Source organism: Panthera tigris (genome assembly GCF_018350195.1).
Source record: "Panthera tigris isolate Pti1 chromosome D3 unlocalized genomic scaffold, P.tigris_Pti1_mat1.1 chrD3_random_Un_scaffold_51, whole genome shotgun sequence".
NCBI classification, from domain to species: Eukaryota; Metazoa; Chordata; class Mammalia; order Carnivora; family Felidae; genus Panthera; species Panthera tigris.
Genome location: NW_024962167.1, coordinates 144,332 through 170,661, shown reverse-complemented (window position 1 = coordinate 170,661; position 26,330 = coordinate 144,332). Strand labels below are relative to the sequence as shown.

The 26,330-nt window shown below is 39.0% G+C and overlaps 1 protein-coding gene across 5 annotated transcripts in view; it reads left to right on the top strand.

Annotated features, from left to right (window-relative positions):
* Window positions 1-26,330, top strand: part of LOC102959166 (ankyrin repeat domain-containing protein 62-like) — a 114,548-nt gene that overhangs the window by 76,484 nt on the left and 11,734 nt on the right. For all 5 annotated transcript variants that reach the window (XM_042977118.1, XM_042977117.1, XM_042977119.1 and 2 more), the window contains 5 exons: window positions 58-241; window positions 2,318-3,274; window positions 5,047-5,193; window positions 9,138-9,208; window positions 9,539-9,632. In XM_042977118.1, coding sequence (XP_042833052.1) covers window positions 58-241; window positions 2,318-3,274; window positions 5,047-5,193; window positions 9,138-9,208; window positions 9,539-9,632 — 1,453 coding nt within the window. The remainder of the gene's footprint in view (window positions 1-57; window positions 242-2,317; window positions 3,275-5,046; window positions 5,194-9,137; window positions 9,209-9,538; window positions 9,633-26,330) is intronic.

The window sequence follows — 26,330 nt, the reverse complement described above, 5'->3', positions numbered from 1 at the left end:
AGAGGAAATTTTTATTTCTATCAAAACAAATTTTAAAATAAGCACATTTAATTGCAGATTTACTTTAAAACAAGAGGAAGAAAAAAGAAGAAATGCTGATATGTTGTATGAAAAAATTAGGGAGAAGTTAAGAAGAATAGAAGACCAATATAAGGAAGAAGTTGAAGCAAAACAAGAATTTGAACTCACTCTTAGAACACTAAACATGGAATTGAAGGCCGCAAAAGATAATTTGAATCAGGTAAATTAGTTTTTGATAAAAAATTGTATATTTCCATCAATATTATATAGTGTATTATACGTATATTTTATGGTATCCCTTTGATTCAATATATATTATTTAGGTTTAAAATAAATTAAAACATGGGATCATGTTCCTTGGAACATTTGTTTAAAGCTTTCCTCTTCAGCTTTTGACTTTTTTTTTAACGGTATGAGACCAAAATCGTGATGAAATGTATCTCCAGGTTGTAGAAAAGCGCAGTGACAGTGGCAACTCTCTCCAGTGGCCAGAGTATTACAAGATGGAAGGCTAAACAATCACTTTTACAAGCAAAAGGTGCTAGAAATGGCTCATAAGAAAACGAATTCTGAAATATCTTCTTTAGTCATTTTGAAGTACATGTGTGTATGTATTTGTATACATTCTATTTTTTAATTATTATTACTTTTTCTCCATGTATGTATATATAAATTTTAAAAACCCAACACTGTACATCATGGAAACTACAGAGGGTTTTAAGAGCACATATATTTTTGGGGAGGGGCATGGGGGACGGTGGCATTTTTGTTTCATCGGATAAAATAATATTCTTGATTAAATGCATTTGTCTGCAACAACTAGTGACATTCATAATGTCCTCACCCAAAGGAGAGGCTTTTATTACTTTCTGTAGGAATCGATGAGCTTTCCCTAATCTCAAAACTATTGCTACTAGCAACATGTGTTTTGGTTTTGAACAGTTACTTCACTGCCTTGATATATTAATAGATCAGTTGAACACTTCCGCTAATGGACAGGAGGATGAATATAGCCAGTTCCCAGATCATATTTTCGGTATCAAGTCTCCTACTTTTGAGAAAAGTAACAGTTTGCTTCAAGTAGCATCCTCTTTCATTACAAGGAACTTTTGAAAACAATGGTATGCTACAGTATACACTTGATGACAATTTATTGATAGGTATTTTATTCCTAATAAAATAGTGGAGTGTCTCTCCCCTCTTTTATATTTATTACTATTTTCAACATGAAGAGGAAATACAAGGTATTGCAGCAGTAAATAATTTCATGATTTTCTAAGAGATGTATAAATTTCACCTTATTTCCTGTCAGCAGTTTGAAATCCAAGACTTCTTTCATATTTGTGTATTTACACTAGAGAAGTAGCAGTGGTTGGTGCAAGAGCACTAGTTGTGGAGTGAGAAGACCTGGGGAGAGTCCTGCAGCTCACCGTTTTAATCTCTCCATTCTAGAATTGTGATAACCAAATGAGTTCTTTGATATATGGAGAAGTGTTTATATTATAATACATTGCCTAGATTTGTCAGTTATCAATAGATCTCTTCTTATAACTGACTATAGAAATGTTAGCAAAGTAGATATCTATGAAATATTCTCAGGAAGAAAAGAATTTTAGGAAATGTAATCTGTCCAAGTAGATGCAGAGCTAACGATTTTACTGTGGGGTAGCTGTGTTTTTGATATCTACTGTAAACTCAATTTTTAAGTGTAGTCAGAGTTATTAATCTTTTATTTCAGGCCTTCTGGTTTGTTGTAAATCAGAGAAAGGCTTTTCCAATTCTGAGATTCTGAAAACTTGTCACGAATTCTTTTTTACTTTTATGCCTTCATTATCTTCAGTTAAAGTTCTGAACTTTTGGGAACTTATGCTTGTATAAAATTTGAGATTTGGAGCCAACTTCATTTTTTTCCAGTTGGATATTCACTTACTGTAATCTTTCTTTCTTCCTTCCTTCCTTCCTTCCTTCCTTCCTTCCTTCCTTCCTTCCTATGAGTCTTTTTTCATTAGAGAGAGAGAGAGAACGCAAGCAGAGGAGGGGCAGGGAGAGGGAGAGCGAGAATCCTGAGCAGGCTCCTGACTGTCAGCACAGAGCCTGACGTGGGGCTTGAACCCACAGAATGTGAGATCATTCCCTGAGCCAAAATCAAGAGTCAGACACTTAACCAACTGAGCCACCCTGGCACCTCCTGTAACCTTTTCATTGTTTAAACATAGATTATGCTTTAATTTCAAAGAAAAGCATGATAATGTCATTTTATTGAATGTGATCTGAAAATGTCCTTTGTTTTACCTAGCTTTCTGATAGTCGTGAGAAAATACAAGATCTGTTGCATGAAAACTACATGTTGCAGGATGAAATCGCCATGCTAAGACTGGAAAGAGACACCATAAAAAATCAGAACCAGAGAAAGGAAATGAAATATTGTGAAGACATTGAAAGTGTAAAGGAAAAGAATGACAACCTTCAAAAGACCATAAAACAGAATGAGGAAACATTATCAAAAACAATATTCCGATATAGTGGACAGCTTAATGTTCTGACTGCTGAGATTACGATGCTAAAGTCTAAACTGGAGAATGAAAAACAAAACAAAGAGAGCCTGGAAGCAGAAGTTGAATCATACCGTGCTAGACTGGCTACTGCTGTACACGATCATGATCAGAGTCAGACATCAAGAAGAGACCTAGAACTTGCTTTCCAGAGAGCAAGAGATGAATGGTTTCACTTACAGGACAAGATGAATTTTGATGTGTCTAAACTACAAGATAACAATGAAGTTCTTTCTCGGCAACTTTCTCAAGATGAAAGTAAATTCAATGCCCTGGAAATTGAGCTCCGTCACATAAAAGATGCTCTCCGAGAAAAGACTTTACTTTTAGAATGTGTACAAAGGGACCTAAGCCAAACACAATGCCAGAAGATGGAAATTGAACACATGTATCAGAAGGAACAAAGTAAAGTGGATAACTACATTGCAAAGCAGGAATCCTTCGAGGAAAGGTTATCTCAACTACAAAGTGAAAATATGTTGCTTAGACAGCAACTAGATGATGCTCACAACGAAGCTGACAGTAAAGAAAAGCTAGGGATTAATATCCAAGACCCGTTTCAGAATATCCAAAAAAACCTTAAAGCTAAACGTGGAGAACAAGGTCTTATGCTGGGAGAAAGAAATAAAGAGTTAATTGATGAATGTAAACACTTAAAAGAAAGAATATATAAGTATAAAAATGAGAAAGCAAAATTAAAAGTAAGTATCCAGAAAGATAAAAATTTTTCAGATTTCCAGAAAGAAAACTCAGGTAATATTTGATGATGGCTGACTTGTGAATCTAGTTGAATATTAAAAAAAAGACTATAAATCAACAAAAAGCATAACTCGTATGCAGCAAATAAAAATTAGACCTGAGAGGTGTTTTGATTTGAGTACAGATACTATGTCACCTATGAAACTTTAAGAGGTTAAGTTATACACTGTTACTAGTCTTATACTGCTATAAAAATATTTTTTTTAAGTTTCTTTTGAGAGAGAGTCGGAGAGAGAACATGAGCTGGGGAGGGGCAGAGAGAGAGAATGCCAAGGAGGCTCTGCACTGCCAGCGTGGAGCCCGACACAGGACTCTCAAAGTCAGGAGCTGTGAGATTCATGACCTGAGCCGAAATCAAGAGTTGCTTGCTTAATCGAGAAAGCCACCCAGGCACCCCTACAATAATAATTGTAATCTTTGCCACCGCATTTTATTACTGTGGTGAGCTGGTAACTGAAAATGCTGAAAGGTAAAATGAGTATTTTGAAACTTAGATTCAATTAATTGAGTTAACTGGACAGTCACTTCAGATTTCCCAGATGAAATGAAGTGTAGGTGCTCTTTCTGGTAGTACTTTTCCTTTGGTAGCTTTTTATACATTTTAAGTTGGTATGATTTTATTTTTATTCACATAAATTTCAATTTTCAGTCTCAAATCATGTGTTCCTACAACCTCCTAATTCTTTAAAGGTATCTACTTTTCACTAAATCATAATTTGGGACAACTGTGGTGAGTGTCAGGAAAGCCATGTTTGAGTAATCTTCCCACTGCTGTTTATAACTTATTTTAAATATTTTTACAAATAATTTGCTCATTTCGAAGCTCAGTTACTGTCATGTGGGCATAAGTTTGTCCAGTACAAAGAGAATTGTATCTCTCTGTGATTTATTAATTTGGCATTGGATCTCCATTTTCAGACCAAGGAGGGGTTGCAGGATTCTTGCTTAGCAGGAATGGAGTGAGTAGGGGAGAGAGCTGTAGGAGCTGAGGTCAGGGGAGGGGGGTGGAAGCAGGGGCCATTGGAATGACTTTACTTTGGTTCCGAGATAGGAGTCTATTAGAAGGATAAGAGCAGAGGATTGGATATGTGAGGAACTCTGACGGTAACTTAAGCCTGCCATAAAAAAAAGAGAGAAAACCTTTCATAATAAAGAATTTACGACTGCTGTGCCCACTATGTCCCCATTTCTTTTTGAGACTTCCATAGGTTATGAAGCTTTGCAAATTCACCAGTGGAGAATGGATAGTGAGGCTGAATTCATTATCTAAGTGACATCATCCTGACTAGGCAGGGAGATAACACTTTTTGTTCTTTAACTGAATTCAGTGACCAGGAAAGTGTATGTGTTGCTAAAAGAAGGTGAATTGGGGCGCCTGGGTGGCTTGGTCGGCTAGGCGTCCGACTTCGGCTCAGGTCATGATTTCACGGTCCGTGATTTCGAGCCCCGCGTCGGGCTCTGTGCTGACGGCTCAGAGCCTGGAGCCTGTTTCAGATTCTGTGTCTCCCTCTCTCTCTGCCCCTCTCCTGTTCATGCTCTGTCTCTCTCTGTCTCAAGAATGAATAAACGTTAAAAAAATTAAAAAAAAAATAAAAGAAGGTGAATTGATGTATGTGGTGATATTTCTCAAAGTACGCATGTTAGAGTTGTCTATTATTAACATAATTTAATAATAAGATGATTTAGAAAATCAGTAACAGAAATGTCTTCTTAGGTAGTTGTGAGACAACTTCAACAAGGACTGGCTGATACTCTGAAGAAACAGTCTATGTCAGAGGCTTCCCCCGAGGTTACGTCACATCTTCGTCTGGAAGATGAGACACGGGATCTCAAGAAGAAATTAGGTCGAATCAGAAGTCAGGTATGTAGTAAATGTAACCTGTCAACAGTTAACTTATAGCTGGTTAAATAATATAAGGTGTTTTAGAATACTAATTTCCATGGACCGCTTTCTTTTGTATTTTCATTATAATTAATTTATTATGCTTTTAGTATCTTTCCAATACATTTATTTCGTAAACTCTGACTTTCATTCTACTATTTGCGTTATACGTTTTTTTCTTATCATACTTAGAAAGTTGAGGCTTTTGTATCCTTCCTCACAGAAATTGAGAGACTTTTTTCTTTCTTTCCTTAATGTAAAACTTTTTTTACAGTTGATTTATTTATTTTGAGAGAGAAAGAGCGAGAGAGAGTGTGTGCGTGCATGTTAACAGGGGAGGGGCAGAGAGAGGAGAGGGAGAGAGAATCCCAAGCAGGCTCCATGCTGTCAGTGTAGAGCCAAGGTGGGGCTCAGTCTCATGAACCGTGAGATCATGACCTGAGCTGAAAGCAAGAATTGGACGCTTAACTGACGTAGCCACCCAGATGCCCCAAGAGATTTTTGTCCCCTGCTAAACAATGTTTTTTAATGATATCTCTATTACCATGATGAGGCAAGCTGGATAAAATCAGAAGAAAATGTTTAATGGAATGTTTCAGATAATTGTCTTAGTTCTCATCTTCACTTTCGGGAAGACTCTGTATTGATTTCAGGATGACTTGTACAGAAAGATCACTTAACAAACCACTTGAACTTAGGCATTTCCTTCATTTTCTTTGCCTTTTAGACATGTTGTCAAAGCACGGAAATATTCAGATCATGTATAGTATGTACGCCCAAAAGCGAGAATTAAGGACATTATCTGTGTCCTGCCATTGGGTTTTTTTAAAGCCTTTTTGAGGTCCAATACACATCCCATAAAAGTCACCCATTTGACACGCACAGTTCACTGTCTCTGTGTACGCTCGTGCAACCATCACTGCCATCAAGTAGAATGCTTTCCTCACCCTGAAAGGAAACCCTTACCCGTTGCCCCCAGCCTCAGGCAACCACCAGTCTACTACTTGGCCTCTCACTGGAGTTGCCTCTTGTGAATATTTCATATAAATGGAGTCACACAACGTGTGGTCCCTTGGGACTAGCTAGCTTCACTTAATGTTTTCCGGGTTCATCTGTGTTGGTTACAGCTTATATCAGTGCTTCATTTCTTTTTATTGTCAAACAGTACTCCATTGTGGGCTAAGGCCCTTGTCCATTCATCAGTTGATGGACCTTTGGGTTGTGTCCACTTTTTGCCTGTTAATACTGCTGCTTATGAACATTCACGTAGTTCTTGTGTGGACACCTGTTTTTAATGTCTCTGTCATCAGATTTTATCCTCCGAGTTAACTGAGTTGATTTCACCATCTCTCTGCCGTTTACTCATGCTGTCTTTTTAGTTTCTGTTCCTCTTGCCTAAACCTATGTTATTCAGACTTGTCTCACAGTCTCCTTTCCTATGAACTTTCTCTGACTGTTCTAACTCCCATTAGCCTTAACTCTCTTGACACTTGTCATCTAGCCTGCGCAGAACAATTTAGTCCTTTATTCGATGTTGTTTTTATTTTTTTATGACAGGTAATTTCGTCTTCCTAAGTATAAATTTAAGGGATAATAATATTTGATACGTGTGGTACTTATCCTTGTATAAATTGAAAATATTTTAACTTAACAGTTTTTCCGATAAAATTAAGTACTTTATACCGTATCAATAAATTCTTCTTGGAAACATTGGTATAACAAAGCTTTTATTCTAAATGTATGCTAAGAAATGAAATACAAAATTGAGGGGTGCCTGGCTGTCTCCAGTCCTATCAGAGTCTGCCTTTGGCTCAGGTCATGATCTCCACGTTCTTGAGACTGAGCCCTGCATCGGACTCTCTGCTGTCAGCAGAGCCTGCGTTGGATCCATTGTGTCCCTCACGTTCTGCGTCACTCAGACTCGTGCTCTCTATCAAAAAATAAATGTTAAAAAAATGTGTGTATATCTACACACACACACACACACACACACACACACTTATATAAGTAAAATTATTAATAAAAGCACTTAATCAAATAGAGGAGAAATGTTCAATCAAATGTTTGGGTTTTTTTTCCCTCTCACTATGAGAAAGCTCTCTAAATTTGTCTTTCTTCCTTACACAGCCAGAACTGGGATTTACAGATTTATAACACTTTACCAACTGCAAAGATCTGGGTACAGCTTTTCTGATATGCTTTTACCACAAAGCCTTAATGTCTTCATCAGAGTACATGTTAAAGCAGCCTAACGTAAACAGTATATACGGACATGAAATGATTGAGGAACTTTAGTTTAGCAAGACTCGATTATTTCCATGTCAGTGGCTTTCCCTTGCCTCTGATGGTCATGTAAAGGATCTACTACTCAGTCAAGGAGGTGCTATTTGTACCTTGGTCTGTGAACATTGTCCACTGAGTGGTATAGAGAGGAATAAGTTAAAAGGATTATAAATGGAAAAAGTACTGTTGGCTAGTGGCATTGGCGAAAGTTGTGTGAAGTACTGAGGAGAGATTCTGGGCCTCATGCTCCCCATTTGCTGCCACTTGCGGTGGAATGAAGAATAACTTCAGTATAATTTGTATAGGGGAACACTTGTGTTGGCAGGCCACCTGCCTAAACTATCACATTGTATTGGAACGCAAAATACAGCATCAGTAATCATGCTAAATGCAGACACTTAGAGCTGACTATGTGCCACGTACCCTTCTAAGTTGTTCATCTGTTATTTCCTAATTTAATCTTCCCAACATCCCAGTGGGGTAGATACTATTAGTATTTATTTTGAGATCACTTTTTTAAGGGCCTTTGTTTTGAGAGAGAGAAAGACAGAGAGATTGTGGGGAAGGGCATGTGGGGAGAGAGAGAAAAAGGGAGAGAGAGAAAGAGAGAGAGGGAGAGAGAGGGAGAGAGAATCCCAAGCAGGCTCCTCGCTGTCCATGCAGAGCTCAATGTGGGGCTCAATTACATGACCCTGAGATCATGTCCTGAGCTGACATCAAAAGCCAGACACTGAACCGACTGAGCCACTCAGGTGTCCCAGTAGGTGCTATTACTACCTTCTATTTACAGATGCAGAGACTGAGACATGGAAGTTTTAGGTAGTGTGCTCAAGGTCATACAGCTCATAACGAGCAGAACTGGGAATTCAGACCCAGGCATTCTGGCCCCTACTAGGATATTGCTTCTCAAATTCTTCCATGAAATATCTTGTTGTCACTGAAGGCAGCATGTTCAGTTTTATAATCATGAGAATAGCGACGTCAACACCTATGTGAATATATAAAATCATAGTTGATGTGGTGCTTGGGATATGAAAATAGAAATGTTTACCATAAGGTAAATTCCTATATTTCCTCCATTTGACCAATAGATACATTTGTACATTTATCTGATCATATATAATTTAAAAACATTAACAATGTTATGTTTTGTAGGAGAGTAAGGTTAGTAAACTATTCTGTAAGAGTATTGAAACATTTCGTTTTGTCGGCCATAGTCTCTGTGTAGCAGTTCAACTCTCCTGTTATGACCTCAGAGTAGCCATCAATCAGCATGTAGAGGAGAGTGTGGCTGGCTCCAAAAAGATTTTAGTTACAGGGACACTTGGGCGGCTTAGTTGTTTGAGCGTCCTCTTAATTTCCACTCGGGTCATGATCCCAAACCCCACATCATGAGACCGGTCATGAGACCGGTCATGAGACCGAGCCCCATATCAGGCTTCACCCTGAGCTTGCAGCCTGCTTACCATTTTCTCTGTCTCTCCCTCTGCCTCTCTTCCCCACTTCTGCATGCTCTCTCTCTGTCTCTCTCTCAAGTCAAGTCAAGTCAAAAAAAAAAAAAAAACGTTTAGTTACAGAAACAGGTGATGGTGTTCTACGAGATTTTCAGAAGTTAAAATTATTTTTTTTCTTTATTTTAGTTGCAAGAAGCACAGGAACGACATGCAGAGGCCGTAAGATATGCTGAGGAGATGAAAGATCATATGCAAAAGTATAATTTAAACCTCACAGAAAATAACTTGTTTACTTATAAAGCAGATAAGCAGTGTAGTATGGGAAATGTATTACTTATGCCAGTATATCATTGTTCAGCTGGATACAAATTCCAGCTTTGAGCTATTTTGAAATGCAGAATTGTGGCATCTCATCTCTCAATGTTGCACCTTGTCCACAAAACACAATGAGAAAAATGGCACAATTCCCAAATCTTCCTCTTGACACCATTTTAAGAATTTATGTAATACCCTCATTTGTTCAGAAATTATACGGTGTTGTTTTAAATTTATGTGTGAGCATAATTATCTTAAGATCTGCATTTTAGGCTACAGGTGAAAAATGCCAGGCAAGAAGAAACCATCAAACATCAAGCGGCCCAAATTCAAGATCTTGAGAGCAACGTGATAAAGACAAGTTTGGTAAGTCGATCTCTTAATGTCTATCCTACTGAAAAGGAATCCTTATTTCACTAGTGGTACATAAGAATGTTTTGGATCATATGAAAAATCTCACAGATCAAAACAGTAGGTTCATATTGTTCCTACTTGCTACTAGTGATGTAATTCTTCTATATAGATGAAGTTGATTGAATTCATAAAGTAATGATGTTTATAGTGAGATTTTCATAAAAAAACATTGTGAGAGTCTAAAAAAACCAACATTTTGTATATACCATAGTGAGCATTTGGTTTAGTCCACCTTTGGCTACTGTTAATAATGCTGCTGTGAACGTTGGCATACAGGTGTGCGAGTCCCTGGTAATATTTCTCTGCGTGTTTCAAACGTCCCCAATCTTTGAGTGATCATTTCATCTTGAATTCTGACTTCCTCTTGTAATCTCATCCCTTCAGTGAGAGTTTGAGTTGGGTTATTTTAATGATGATTTGTTGTAATTTGTAATTACAAATCTGCAATTTATTCTCTTCATCAACAATGACTAGAGGTCATTACGCAAACGTCCTTCTCAAAGGAATGGACTTTTCTCCTTGTTGGATTTTGTAAAGGAAAAGAAATGCCAGTGAAAAAGTAGAAATGGCTGCTCGGTCAGGGCCTTACCTAGAAACATAGGGCTCCTACCATTGCAAGTTCAGAAGCTCTTTTTCTTTTTTTTTCCGTTCACTTGAGTTGATCAGCCTTTCAGAGATTTCACAATTCGATCTCAAAAAAGACTAATGTGCCATTCAGGATTCTAATTTATCGATATGTAGTGAAACCCCAAATGTTTTCCAAGCAGAACAGTTAATGTCATCCCACTCTCACCCTCCTTTGTAGGACTCACATTGTAAATCCTAAGTGGGAGCAATGAGGTAGATACACTGACCAACTCGTTTCTGTCAGTCACAAAAGCTATATAATATACATGCAAGTTTCATTGGACAGCTATACCCGTCAGGGGAACTAGAACATTCTGTTGACTGGTCCTTTTTGTGGCTGAAGAGACATTGAAAATTATTTTCTTTTCTAGACCTCTTATCAATGAGTCACATTGTATTAGGGAACTTCTCATGCGAGTAACATGACACTCTGTTGATCAGTCTTCTATGAATGAGAGTGCCAGGCGTTGTCCTGCTGCTGTGTCCTAAAGAAATCTTTAAGGTCTCTAAAACTAAAATTTGTAAGAATATCCGATACTGATGAAGCTTAGTAAAGAATAATGAGGGATTTTCTGTAGATGCCTATAGAAAGGAATTAGGGTTATGGCATGAAATTATCCGCCACTTTAAAGTCTTCCCTGTGAAACAAAAACTTAGATAGCTTTCAGCCAACTCATTCCATAGCTCTGACTTCTCTAGAAGGTCCTTATCTCCTGAATCCCCAAACCAGAGGCTTCCTGGGTTAGAAAGTTTTGGTGGGCGGGGGGCGTTATTCTTTTTGTTGTATCTTAGTTTCTATTTTTTTTAAATTTGCATCCAAATTAGTTAGCATTTAGTGAAGCAATGATTTCCGGAGTAGATTCCTTAGTGCCCCTTACCCGTTTAGCACATCCCCTCTCCCACACCCCTCCAGCAACCCTCAGTTTGTTCTCCATATTTATGAGTCTCCTCTGTTTGTCCTCCTCCCTGTTTTTATATTATTTTTGTTTCCCTTCCCTTTTGTTCATCTGTTTTGACTCTGAAAGTCCTCATACGAGGCAAGTCCTATGAATTTTGTCTTTCTCCGACTGAGTAATTTCACTTAGCGTAATCCCTCCAGTTCCATCCACGTAGTTGCAAATGGCAAGATTTCATTCTTTTTGATTGCCGAGTAATAATCCATGGAATCTATATACCGCATCTTCTTTTTTTTTTAATTTTTTTAATGTTTTATTCATTTTTGAGACAGGGAGAGACAGCATGAACAGGGGAGGGTCAGAGAGAGGGAGACACAGAATCTGGAAAAGGCTCCAGGCTCTGAGCTGTCAGCACAGAGCCCGACGCCGGGCTTGAGCTCACGGACCGCGAGATCATGACCTGAGCCGAAGTTGGCCGCTTAACCGACTGAGCCACCCAGGCGCCCCATACCACATCTTCTTTATCCATTCATCCATCAGTGGACAGTTGGGCTCTTTGCATACTGTGGCTATTGTTGAGAGTGCTGCTATAAACATGGCGGTGCATGTGTCCCTTTGAAACAGCACACCTGTATCCCTTGCATAAATGCCTAGTAGTGCAATTGCTGGGTGGTAGGGTAGGTCTCATTTTGGTTTTTGGAGGAAACTCCATACTGTTTTCCAGAGTGGCTGCACCAGCTTGCATTGCCACCAACAATGGAAAAGAGATCCTCTTCTCTGCATCCTCGCCAACATCTGTTGTTGCCTGAGTTGTTAATGTGAGCCATTCTGACAGACGCAAGGTGGTATCTCAGTGTGGTTTTGATTTGTATGACCATCTGGATGTCTTCTTTCGAGCAGTGTCTATTCATGTCTTTTGCCCGTTACTTCACTGGATTACTTGTGTTTCGGGTGTTGAGTTTGAGAAATTCTTTGTAGATTTTGGATACTAACCCTTTATCTGATATGTCATTTGCAAATACCTTCTCCCATTCTGTCGGTTGCCTTTTCGTTTTGGTGATTGTTTCCTTCGCCGTGCAGAAGCTTTTTATTTTGATGAGGTCCCCCTAGTTCATTTGTGCCTTTGTTTCCCTTGCCTCCGGAGACGTTTTGAATAAGAAGCTGCTGCAGGCAAGATCTAAGAGGGTTTTGCCTGCTTTCTCCTCGAGGATTTTGATGGCTTCCTGTCTTCCATTGAGGTCTTTCATCCATTTTGAGGTTATTTTCTGTGTAATGAACAACTTTTTATGTGAACATGTTTTGATTTCTCTTGGGTATATACCTATAAATACAGTTGCTGGTTCATATGGTAACTCTGTTAAATAAACCTTTTTTGTTTGTTTGTTTTTGTTTTGTTTTTTCAACCTTTTGAGGAGGGGCAGGCACCTGGGTGGCTCAGCCGGTTGAGTGGCCAGCTCTTGATTTCAGCTCATGTCATGATCTCAGGGTTGTGGAATCGAGCCCTACATTGGGCTCTGCCCTGAGCCTGGCGCCTGCTTGGGGTTCTCTCCCTCCCTCTCCTCTGTCCCTCTACCCCACTTGTGCACTCTCTCTCAAATATGTTTAGAAAAATTGTTTTTCTAGTTTAACCTTTTGAGGAACTGCCAGACTGTTTCCAAAGTGGCAGCAACATTACATTTTCATCAGCAGTTTTTGAGAGTTCCCGTTTTCCTGGTTCTTGCCAATGTTTGTCATTATCTGTTGCTTTTATGATAGCAATTCTAGTGGGTATGAAATGGCATCTTGTGGTTTTTGGTTTGCATTTTCTTATAACTAATGATGTTGAACATGTCTCTTTTATTTTTGAGAGAGACAGTGTGAGCAGGGGAGGGACAGAGAGAGAGGGAGACACAGAATCTGAAACAGGCTCCAGGCTGCGAGCTGTCAGCACAGAGCCCGATGCGGGGCTCGAACCCACGAACAGTGAGATCATGACCTGAGCCCAAGTCAGAAGCTTAACTGACTGAGCCACCCAGGCACCCCGAACATCTCCCTTTGAACGTGATTATTATCCATTTCTATATCATCTTGAAAGAACTAATCCATTCTTTTGCCCGTTTTTATATTGGATTGTCTTTTCATTATTGGAAGAGTTATTTAAATAGCCTACATACCAATCCCTTAGCAGATATGGGATTGTCAGGTATTTTCTCCTATTTAGTCACTTGCCTTTTCACTTTCTTGATGGTGATATTTGAAGCATAGAAGTTTTTAATTTTGATGAAGTAAACTTAATCCGCTTTTGTCTTTTGGTGTCATGTCTAAGAAATCATTGCCAAATCCAGTCACAAACATATACACGTCAGCTTTTGTCTAAGAATTTTATCATTTTAGCTCTTAGATTTTAAGTTAATTTTGTATATATGCTATGGGGTAGAGGTCTGATTTTATTACTTTGCATGTGGATATCCATTTGTCCCAGTACCATTTGTTACAATTGTTACAATACTGTAACTATTCTCATTCCATTTAATTGTCTGGCACCCTTGTGGTAAATCAGTTCACTGTAACGTGAGAGTTTATTTTTAGATTCTCAATGTTAATACATTGGTCTATATGTCTGTCCTTATGCCAGTACCGTATCAAATTTTATGAAAACTTTTTCCTAGTTATCTTGCAAATTACCAGTCACTTATGTAATAATAAAAAGTCAATGTAGTAGAACTTAACTTTGCACCTATAGAGATTTTTGCTTCCTGAAGGACCCTTTCGCCAGCCTATGCCTTGCTGACCCCATGACTCGATGTGAAGTCAGGCTCAAAAAGTTAAAATGCTCTTTCTTTAGTGTGTTCAGACTTTATTTATTTATTTATTTATTTACTTATTTACTTATTTATTTTTATATTTTTATTTTATTTATTTTATTGTTTTTTAGAGCATACACAAGCAGGATGTGGGTGTGTGTGTGGGAGAGAGAGAGAGAGAGAGAGAAGAGAGAAGAGAGATAATTTTTTATCAGGTTTCACACTTAGTGTGAAGGCTGACAGGAGTCTTGATCCCATGACCCTGGGATCATGACCTGAGAGGTTGAGGCTCAACTGACTGAGCCACCCATGTTCCCTGCCTGTGCCAACTTTTAGTCTCTCAGTCAGTGCTGTCAACTTTCATTTCCATCAAATCTTGGCCATAGGATGTCTTGACTCAGTCTACCACTTACTTCATTATATTTTATATTCTCTCATTATAATGCATAGACTCACCCATACTTTTCACCATCTAGGAAGGAAAAGATTAACTCTGGGCTATTCCTCTTTTCCTGTTAAGCAATCTTGCTAATCCATCATCTTGCAATTCACAATGAGATCCTCTTCTGACCTGGTTCTTGTGTGTAAACACTGGTGTTAATCCTATTCTTGCTCATCCTCTTATCTTGCACAGATCCAACATTCTTGGAAATCACAGTAGCCTGTATGGCTTTCTTTCACTTAAAATAGAAAGATATGCATAGCTATGCGTTATAGCTCAGCATATAATTAATGGAATATACATTACATATCATTCAAATAATTCAGCTGTACAAAGTGAGGTAGTATTATGTTGATTTATCAAGACATATGGAGATTGTAATTAAAAGACAAAAAATTTTTGAAGCAGCTTGTTCTATGGAGAGCATTGTGGGACAACCAAGATGTCTCCTAAACTTGAAATTTGAGTAGTGTGTGTTTTTGCTTTCTGTATGGGTTTTTGTTAATTAGGATTAATCTTTTCTTAAATTTATTTAGTGGTATTTAATTTTTTATTAATTATTCTTGGGTACAAGCACCAAAGGATTTTGAAGGAGAGTCAGACATGTGAGATTTTTAGTACGTTTTTATTAGTCTTAAAAGTCGGTAGTTAGTAATTGATAGAGTGCTTAAACCCACGAGTCATTTGTTAAAACATACCCAGTTGCTATTGGAAAGACCTATTTCTCTAGAAAGAAAAGATCAATCAAAGAAGATAAACAATGATTTCAAAATACAAATTAAAGAAAATCTGTGTACAACACACATAGAGACCTTATCCAAAATTTCAGAAATCCCTGAAAGCCAACCTAGTCAAAAGCAATGAGACACTTTATCTAATAGCTAGTGTTATGCATTACATTAACAATTTATTATATCTTAAATAATGCACAATGTACATGGATCTGAACAGTATAAAAAAAAGAGAAAAAATAAAAAGAATAGGCTCAGTATACAAAATATCTCCTCCCCACAACAATTGGATTAAATGACCTGTGGTTGCTCAAGGATCAGTGGTTTGGATGCAAGGAATGTCTTGAAGATTTCTCTTCTTATTAATAGAGTCTAAGATTGACTTTACAGTACATTAATACAATATCCAATATTCAATTGAACAGATCAAACTTTAAAGATTAGACTCTTTCTGTTTCAATTGCTGAACTTCATCATAATGTCTGAAGTTCTTGTCACTTGAGAAATTGCCTTGTAGAAAGAACAATTTTTGGAAACCAACAGTTGAGCACAGGAGATCATTTTCCCTCATCCCCACATAACATACAAAATAGTTCACCAGAACCATATCAGAAATAATATTTCCTTTGCAGACTACCAAATTGTCCACAACACCAAGCAGGAGCAGAAGCACCCCAAGGACAGAGGAGTTCTCAGATGCGTGATAAAGAAACCGATCTGCTTTTCTGGTCCCTGACAAGAGGTGCAAAAGTTGAGGAGAATTTAGCTCAGGATAACATCTTAATGGGGATGTCCCACAGAGTAAATTTAGAAAGATATTTAAAAGGAGCCATAGAAATCCCCCCTGCCTTCTCATGACAAAACAAATAGAAATTTACTCTCAATTACCCTAAGACAATCAGGAAAATTCAGCTCTGTGGAAAGCCCCCTCAAGACATACCAGCTAATTATCAACCCACAAAAAGACACATCTTCAAAAGGGTCCTCACCAACAATCACATTCCCGGGACGGTGGTTAAACTGGATCTTTCCTCAGGATAGAAAAAAGTCACAGGAGAGGCAGACCCCCAGCGGACAAATACACCCATACCGAACAAACCTCCACAAGCCTCACAAGTGAGTTGTGGCCACTTCTTGTTTTCTGGTCTTTTAAATGCTAGAGCCCCCATACCAAGGTGCATATGGAAAGAACAGCCCCCAGATAAAGTAGAGATCAGAGTAAGAGAGAATACAAGGCAGTCTGTGCACAAAAACAGAGGGCTGAATACTTGACATGTGAGTTCTTGCAAGTAGTGCTTAAACGTCTGAGTTTCTTTAAGGTCCGGTGTCAGTGGGATTGAGCCCTGAGGTATGCACTGCTCTTGGGCAAGAGGCAGGCAAACAACGTGGGAGTTAACAGCAGGGATAAGTGATCTGAAGAGTGCCTGGGGCACACAGTGGGGAGATTATTTGCTCTTCTCAGAGCACGTCCCTCAGAGGCAAAGTTCAGAGAGACCTGTCTGTAGGAACAAAGCCGCTGGCTGGCACCATCTCCTTCTCCTGCCCCTCACCACAAACATAAAGCCACCTGCAGGAAGCAGTGCATTGCTAACACTGGCTACCTAACTTGCTTACACCAAGCACCACCCCCTTGCCCTCTGGTGGAACTACCCTTCTCAATCACTCTTGCTTGAGTTGCAGCACAGCAGACCCCTCCCCCAAAAGACCAGGACAAACACCTGCCCACACTACATCTCCCAACCAGAGGGTTTCCCTTGGCCTCAGTTCCAGTAGAGGTGGTGACAGATCTCATTTCCTAAGCAGACCAGAGCACACCTAGTTAAAACTCACTACATTCAGGTCAGGGACCAAACACTCACCAGACCAGGCAAGGAGAGCCTCTGCAGACGACTGGCCTGAAGGATAGCATAGCCAGAACACAACAGCAGGACACATGCAGCACAACACTGGTGACACTCCCTGAAGTGCTAGACCCTAGGCAATTACATGTCGACGTCTTTTTCCTCAGTCCATTACTTTCGGGAGCAGGTGTACATAAACTGGCTTCTTTAAGACACAGAAGCTGTCAGATACTTAGACAAAATGAAAAAGACAGAGGCATTTATCCAAATGAAAGAACAGGATAAGGCCATGGCCAGACACCGAAATGGGACAGATGTAAATAGCACGCCTAATGGAGAATTTAAAACCATGATCATAAGGATATTCAGTGGACTTGAGAAAAGAATGGAAGACATCAGTGAGACCCTTACACCAGACATAAAAGAGTTCAAGGATCAGAGATGAAAGAGTGCAGTAAAATGAACAGCAAGCTGGAAGAAGCAGAGGAGCAAATTAATGACCTAGAAGACAAAGTAATGGAAAAACAATGAAGCTGAAGAAGACAAAGAAGAATTATCCAATGAAGAATAGACTTAAGGAACTCGGTGTCTCCGTCAAATGTAAAAACATTCATATGATAGGAGTCCCAGAAGAAGAAGACAGAGAGAAGGGGACAGATAATTGACCTTGAAGACAAAATAACTGAAAAATTCCCTAATGTGGAGAAGAAAACAGAGACATTGAGATCTAGGAGACACAGAGAACTTCCATCAAAATCAACACCCAAGACATGTTGTAATTAAATTTGCAAAATATACTGCTAACATCTTTTTTTTTAGTGTTTTGTTATTTGTTTTGTTTTGTTTTTGCTTTTGATTATTCTGTGACAGAACGCAGACACAAGCAGGGAGGGGCAGAGAGAGAGAGAGAGAGAGAGAGAGAGAGAGGATCCCAAGCACTCTCTCTGTGCTGTCAGTGCAGAGCCCACTGGAGGCTTGAACCCAGGAACTGCGTGGTCACGACTTGAGCTAAGATCAAGTCATGCTTAACCGACTGAGCCACGCAGGCGCCCCACTGCTACAAATCTTAAAAGCAGCAAAACAAGTCATTAACTTCCAAGGAGAAACCCACAAGGCTAGCAGGAGATTTTTCAATAGAAACTTTGCAAGGCATAAGGAAAAGGCATGATATATTCAAAGTGCTGAATGAGAAAAATCTGCAGCCAAATATACTCTATCCAGTAAGGCTATCATTCATGATAGAAGGAGAGGTAAAGAACTTCTCAGACAAACAAAAATGGAAGGAGTTTGTGACCACTAAATCAGCCTGTAAGAAATATTATCGGGAACTCTGAGTGGAAAGGAGAGATCAAAAGTGACAGTATAAAGGCAGAAAATGTAAAAGCAGTAAAAATGTATATTTCTGTAAACAAATCAGTCAAGGAATGCCCCCAAAAAGGATGTACAATATAATAGCTTATCTAAACCATGGGGAGGAGAAAAAAAATGAGTTCTAACTTCATTGACCATCAACTTAATATAGACTGCTACATGCAGAGGAGGTGATATACAAATTAATGCTTATCATATACCAACACCCACTAATAAACATGCAAAGAATAAAGAGAAAGAAATCCAAATATATCATTAAAGCAAATTAGAAAGACATCAAAGAGAGAAAAACAATAAAGGATTTGAGAAAATCTCCAGAAACAACCACAAAACAAGTAGTAAAATGACAATAAATAGATACCTGTCAATAATTATTTTATATATAAATGCAATAAACACTCCAACCAAAAGACCTAGGGTGACAGGATGGATTAAAAAACACGACCCATCTGTATGCTGCCTATAAAAACCTCATTTTAGACATAAAGACACCTGCAGATTAAAAGTGAGGGGATGCTTGCACTGTTGGTGGTAATGCAAACTGGTGCAGCCGCTCTGGAAAACAGTGCGGAGGTTCCTCAAAAACAATTGAAAATAGAACTACCCTATGACCCCTCAAGAGCACTACTGGGAATTTATGCAAAGGATACAGGAGTGGTGATTCATAGGGGCACATGTACTCCAATGTCTAAAGCAGTGCTTTCAACAACAGCCAGATTGTGGAAAGAGCCTAAATGCCCATCAACTGGTGAGTGGGTAAAGAGATGTGGTTTATATATACACTGGAATACTACCTGGCAAGGAGAAAGGGTGAAATCGTGCTATCTGTTGCAATGTGGATGGAACTGGAAGGTATTATGCTACATGAAATAAGTCACAGAATGACAGATATCATAAGTTTCCGCTCATATGTGGAACTTGAGAAACTTAACAGAAGACCGTGGGGGAAGGGAAGGGGAAAAGTAGTTACAAACAGAGAAGGAGAGGGGCAAACCATAGGAGACTCTTGAATGCAGAGAACAAATAGAGGGTTGATGGGGGAGCGGTGGGTGAGAAAGGAAAGGGGTGGTGGGCATTGAGGAGGGCACTTGTTGGGATGAGCCCTGGGTGTTGTCTATAAGTGATGAACCACAGGAATCTACCCCCAAAACCAAGAGCACACTGTACACCCTGTATGTTAGCCAAGTTGACAATAAATTCTATTCAAAACAAATGGAAACGAGGGGATGGAGAAAAATTTATCACGTTAAAAGAAAAAGTAGCGATACTTTTGTTAGACAAAAGAGTCCTTAAAACAAACATTGTGGGGCACCTGGGTGCCTCAGTCATTTGAGCGACCGACTAGGTCTTGGCTCAGATCATGATCTTATGGCTGGTGGCTTTGAGCCCCATGTTGGGCTCCAGGCTGACAGCATGGAGGCTGCTTGAAATTTTCTCCCCCCCCTTTCTATGTCCCTCCCCAACTCTGTCTCTCTCAAAATAAATAAACTTAACCAAAAACAAAGACTGTAGCAAGAGCCAAAGAATGCTACTATATCATAATAATTCCAATAGGAAGATCTAACAATTGTAAATATTTATGCACCCACCATGAGAGCACTCAAGTACATAAAACAATAACCAACATAAAAGAACTAATTGATAATAATACAGTACTAGGGTAATTTAACACCCCATTTACATCAATAGATCTTAGTTAAAAAAATCACCAAAAAATACATCTTAACAGAAAATCACCAAAGAAAGAGTGGCTTTGAGCCATACAGAGAAAGACAGATACCATATGTGTTCACTCTTTTGTGGATCCTGAGAAGCTTAACAGGAACCCATGGGGGAGGGGAAGGAAAAAAAAAGAGGTTAGAGTGGGAGAGAGCCAAAGCATAAGACACTCTTAAAAACTGAGAACAAACTGAGGGCTGATGGGGGGTGGGAGGGAGCAGAGGGTGGGTGATGGGTATTGAGGAGGGCACCTGTTGGGATGGGCACTGGGTGTTGTATGGAAGCAAATGTGACAATAAATTTCATATATTAAAAAAAAAAAAAAAAAGAAAGAAAGAAAGAATGGCTTTGAATGGCAGACAGGACCAGATTGGATTTAAGAGATTTTTTCAGAACGTTCCATCCTAAAACAGAATACACGTTGTTTTCAAGTGTACATGGAATATTCTCAAGAATGGATCACAAACAAAAAACAGGCCTTAATTATTAAAAAACAATACATGCAGGTTAAATAACGTGCTACTACACTGGAATGGGTTAAGCAGGAAATACAAGAAGAAATTTTAAAAAATACATGTATACAAATGGAAATGAGAAAACAATGGTCTGAAACCTTTGAGATGCTGCAAAAGTAGTCCTAAGAGGGAAGTACAAAGCAATATAAGCCTACTTCAAGAAGCAAGAAAAATTTCAAACAACATAACCTTACACCTAAAGGAGCTAGAAAAAGAACGACAAATGAAGCCTGAAGCCAGCAGAAGAAAGCAAGTAATAATGATCAGAGCAGGGGGCCCTTGGGTGGCTTCACTGGTTAAGTGTCTGACTCTCGATTTTGGCTCAGGTCATGATCCCACAGTAGTGAGATCGAGCCCCGTGTTAGGCTCTCTGCTGGCAGCATGGAACCTGTCTGGGATTCTCTCTCTCTCTCTCTCTCTCTGCCCATCCCCCACTCATGTGTGGTCTCTCTCAAAATAAAATTAAAAAAGAGATTAAAGCAGAAATGAATGATAGACAAACAAAAAACAGATAAAACTAGAACAGATCAATGAAACCTAGAGCTGGTTCTTTGTGAAAATTAATAAAACTGATAAGGCGTTAGCCAGAGTAATCAACAAGAAAATAGAAAAGACCGAAATAAATAAAACCACAAATGTGAGAGTAGAAATAAGAACCAACACCACAGAGATACAAACATTTATGAGAGAATATTGTGAAAAACTGTATGCCAACAAATTGGACAACTTAGAAGAAATGAATAAATTCCTAGAAACATATAACTTACCAAACTAAAACAAGAAGAAATAGAAATTTGAAAAAAAAACATCAATAACCAGCAAGGAAACTGAATCAGGAATCAAAAAACTCTCAACAAACACAAGTCTAGGACCAGATGACTTCAGATGTAAATTTTAACATGTAAAGAAGAGCTAGTACCAAAAAAGAAAAAGAAAGAAAGAAAGAAAGAAAGAAAGAAAGAAAGAAAGAAAGAAAGAAAGAAAAAAGAAAAAGTTTAACCTGTCCTTTTCAAATTGTTCCAGAAAAACATAAAAGGAAGGGAAATTTCCAAATTCATTCTATGCCAGCTTTACCCTGATACCAAAACCAGATAAAGACACCGCAAAGAGAATTACAGGCCAGCATCTCTGATGAACATGCAAAAATCTTCAAGAAAATAAGCAAACTGAATCCAACAATACATTAAAAAATCATTCACCAGGGGCAGGGGCAGCTGGGTGGCTTAGTCAGGTAAGCATCCAACTTCAGCTCAGGTTACGATCTCATGGTCCGTCGGTTTGAGCCCAGTTTCAGGCTCTGTTGACAGCTTGGACCCTGGAGCCTATTTCAGATTCTGTGTTTCCATCTCTCTCTGTCCCTCCCCTGCTTGTGCTTTTTCTCAAAAATAAATAAACATTAAAAAAAATCATTCAGTGTAACCAAATGGGATTTATCCCTGGTTTGCAGGGGTGGTTCAATATTTGCAAATCAATGAATGTGATACCTCATATTAATTTTCAAAAAAAGCATAAAATCATATCATTGCAATAGATGCAGAAAAATAATTTGACAAACTATAACAAACTATAACATCCATTCATGATGGATGTTTTCTTTTTCATTTTATTTATTTATTTTTATTTTATTTTTTTTCAATATATGAAATTTATTGTCAAAATGGTTTCCATACAACACCCAGTGCTCATGCCAAAAGGTGCCCTCCCCAATACCCATCACCCACCCTCCCCTCCCTCCCACCCCCCCTCAACCCTCAGTTTGTTCTCAGTTTTGAAGAGTCTCTCATGCTTTGGCTCTCTCCCGCTCTAACCTCTTTTTTTTTTCCCTTCCCCTCCCCCATGGGTTTCTGTCAAGTTTCTCAGGATCCACATAAGAGTGAAAACATATGGGATCTGTCTTTCTCTGTATGGCTTATTTCACTTAACATCACACTCTCCAGTTCCATCCACATTGCCACGAAGGGCCATATTTCGTTCTTTCTCATTGCCCTGTAGTACTCCATTGTGTATATAAACCACAATTTCTTTATCCATTCATCAGTTGATGGACATTTAGGCTCTTTCCATAATTTGGCTATTGTTGAGAGTGCTGCTATAAACATCGGGGTACAAGTGCCCCTATGCATCAGTACTCCTGTATCCCTTGGGGAAATTCCTAGCAGTGCTATTGCTGGGTCATAGGGTAGGTCTATTTTTAATTTTCTGAGGAACCTCCACAGTGTTTTCCAGAGTGGCTGCACCAATTTGCCTTCCCACCAACAGTGCAAGAGGGTTCCCGTTTCTCCACATCCTCGCCAGCATCTATAGTCTCCTGATTTGTTCATTTTGGCCACTCTGGCTGGTGTGAGGTGATATCTGAGTGTGGTTTTGATTTGTATTTCCCTGATAAGGAGTGACGTTGAGCATCTTTTCATGTGCCTGTTGGCCATCCGGATGTCTTCTTTAGAGAAGTGTCTATTCATGTTTTCTGCCCATTTCTTCACTGGGTTATTTGTTTTTCGGGTGTGGAGTTTGGTGACCTCTTTATAGATTTTGGATACTAGCCCTTTGTCCGATATTTCATTTGCAAACATCTTTTCCCATTCCGTTGGTTGCCTTTTAGTTTTGTTGGTTGTTTCGTTTGCTGTACAGAAGCTTTTTATCTTCATAAGGTCCCAGTAATTCATTTTTGCTTTTAATTCCCTTGCCTTTGGGGATGTGTCGAGTAAGAGATTGCTACGGCTGAGTTCAGAGAGGTCTTTTCCTGCTTTCTCCTCTAGGGTTTGGATGCTTTCCTGTCTCACATTCAGGTCCTTTATCCATTTTGAGTTTATTTTTGTGAATGGTGTGAGAAAGTGGTCTAGTTTCAACCTTCTGCATGTTGCTGTCCAGTTCTCCCAGCACCATTTGTTAAAGAGACTGTCTTTTTTCCATTGGATATTCTTTCCTGCTTTGTCAAAGATTAGTTGGCCATACGTTTGTGGGTCTAGTTCTGGGGTTTCTATTCTATTCCATTGGTCTATGTGTCTGTTTTTGTGCCAATACCATGCTGTCTTGATGATGACAGCTTTGTAGTAGAGGCTAAAGTCTGGGATTGTGATGCCTCCTGCTTTGGTCCTCTTCTTCAAAATTACTTTGGCTATTCGGGGCCTTTTGTGGTTCCATATGAATTTTAGGATTGCTTGTTCTAGTTTCGAGAAGAAGGCTGGTGCAATTTTGATTGGGATTGCATTGAATGTGTAGATAGCTTTGGGTAGTATTGACATTTTGACAATATTTATTCTTCCAATCCATGAGCAGGAATGTCTTTCCATTTCTTTATATCTTCTTCAATTACCTTCATAAGGTTTCTATAGTTTTCAGCATACAGATCTTTTACATCTTTGGTTAGGTTTATTCCTAGATATTTTATGCTTCTTGGTGCAATTGTGAATGGGATCAGTTTCTTTATTTGTCTTTCTGTTGCTTCATTGTTAGTGTATAAGAATGCAACTGATTTATGTACATTGATTTTGTATCCTGCAACTCTGCTAAATTCATGTATCAGTTCTAGCAGACTTTTGGTGGAGTCCATCGGATTTTCCATGTATAATATCATGTCATCTGCAAAAAGTGAAAGCTTGACTTCATCTTTGCCAATTTTGATGCCTTCGATTTCCTTTTGTTGTCTGATTGCTGATGCTAGAACTTCCAACACTATGTTAAACAACAGCGGTGAGAGTGGGCATCCCTGTCGTGTTCCTGATCTCAGGGAAAAAGCTCTCAGTTTTTCCCCATTCAGGATGATGTTAGCTGTGGGCTTTTCATAAACGGCTTTTATGATCTTTAAGTATGTTCCCACTATCCCGACTTTCTCAAGGGTTTTTATTGAGAAAGGGTGCTGAATTTTGTCAAAGGCCTTTTCTGCATCGATTGACAGGACCATATGATCATGATGGATGTTTTGAATAGCAGCACACCTCAACAAAGTAGGCTTAGAGGAACCATACCTCGACATAATAAAGGCCATATATGGAAAATGAACAGCTAATATGATCCTAACTGGGGAAAAACTGAGAGAAAAACTTCTTAGATCTTGCTTCTAGTTATCTGCTTCTTCTCATTAGCACGGTTGGTTGTTAATAAATTAATCTTAACATTTATTGCATCCTACTTTAATGGAGACCAACTTCTCCTATACAAGTTTATGTGTCTTATCTCTTTTTTTTCATCCACTGTTCCATTTATCATTTTTGTTTCTTCTTAACAAACTCCCCAAAGGTTAGATTTCTTTTGTTCACAAATCTGTTAGGAAAAGTGTGCCAGGACAGCTAGTGTCTGCCCCGCTCAGCTTCAGGTGGGGCAACTGAAAGATTTGGGGCTGGATCCATTTGAAGACTTGTTCACTAACGTCTGGTTGTTGATGCTGGCTGTTGCCTGGGACTGCAGTTCAGGAGGCAGCAGAAACACTTAAACTGACACACCTAGACCCTCTTTGTGGCCTAGACTTCCTCACTAGATGGGGAGCTAGATTCCAAGTAAGCAGCCTGAGATACAGAGCAAGGCAGAAGCTGTATCGCCTTTTGTCACCTAGGCTTGGAATACACACAGCATCATAGTCACATATTCTGTTCATTAGGAGCAAATCACTAAGGTTGTACCATGGTCTTTTTTTTTATGGAATTAATATTTGAAACCTATGGACACCTTTAAAAAGCAATATAATTTACCCACTGGCCACAAATGTTTGTATTCCTCCCACCTGAAAAATACATTCACTCCCCTCCCCCTCCAATACCTCCTGCAAGTTTCAGTTATCATGGCATCAGGTTCAAGGCTTGAGTCCAAGATCTTACCATCTTAATCAGGTGCAGTGGGGATAAGCTGCCTGGGTTATGGTATCTAAAGTATAGCCCCTTGAGTGCAAGTGTTCTCAATATGAGGACTTGAGAACAAAAGAGACAGTTATTTGCCACTCACAAATGCAACATTCTGGTCAACTGCTGAAGACTCTCCCATTCAGAAAAAGAAGATGGGAAGCACCCTAGTCCATAAGAGTTTTGAAATATAGCCTGATGCATGCTGTCAGTTCTTAAGCTAGGACTTAGTCCTAACCACGGGAATACTTTCTCCATGTCTCTTCCCTTTCTTTACTCTTTGAGCTCTTGGTTCCTTCCTTTTCATAAGGAATGACCTGTATTTGCAGCTGTTTTTTCATCCTGCTTCCTCCCTGTGGGACTTCTAAGACCCAAAGGCCTCTTTTCATTTTGCACGATTTGGTCTCTTTTAGTCCAAGCTAGCAAATAGTATGTTTGCTACTATAAATCTCTTACCTTTTTTTAGTTTTCTGTAATTATTACTGGATTTCATGCCGTGTTTTAGCAAAGCGACCCTCCCAAGTCCTTTTGAGATCAGCTTTTCGCTTCAGGTTTCCTGTGAAGCTCTTATATGACGATGCCTTTAAAATTCGTCTACTCTTGGGGCTCCTGGCTGGCTCAGTTGGTAGAGCATGTGACACTTGATCTCTGGGTGCTGAGTTTAAGCCCCATGTCGGGTGTGGAACCTACTTTAAAAAAAAAAAATCTTATACTCTTAAGATCCCTAAAGATTTGGAGGCATACCTTAAATCTTTCTGTTTTCCTGGTAGCACCCTGGATTTTCTCGTAACCCAAAAGCCATTTCTTCATGTCAGCATTATTTGATAGTTCCACACGTAGAGAGGCTGTAAATGAGAAACAGATACTTGAACCCACTAAGTCCTGGTTCCTTT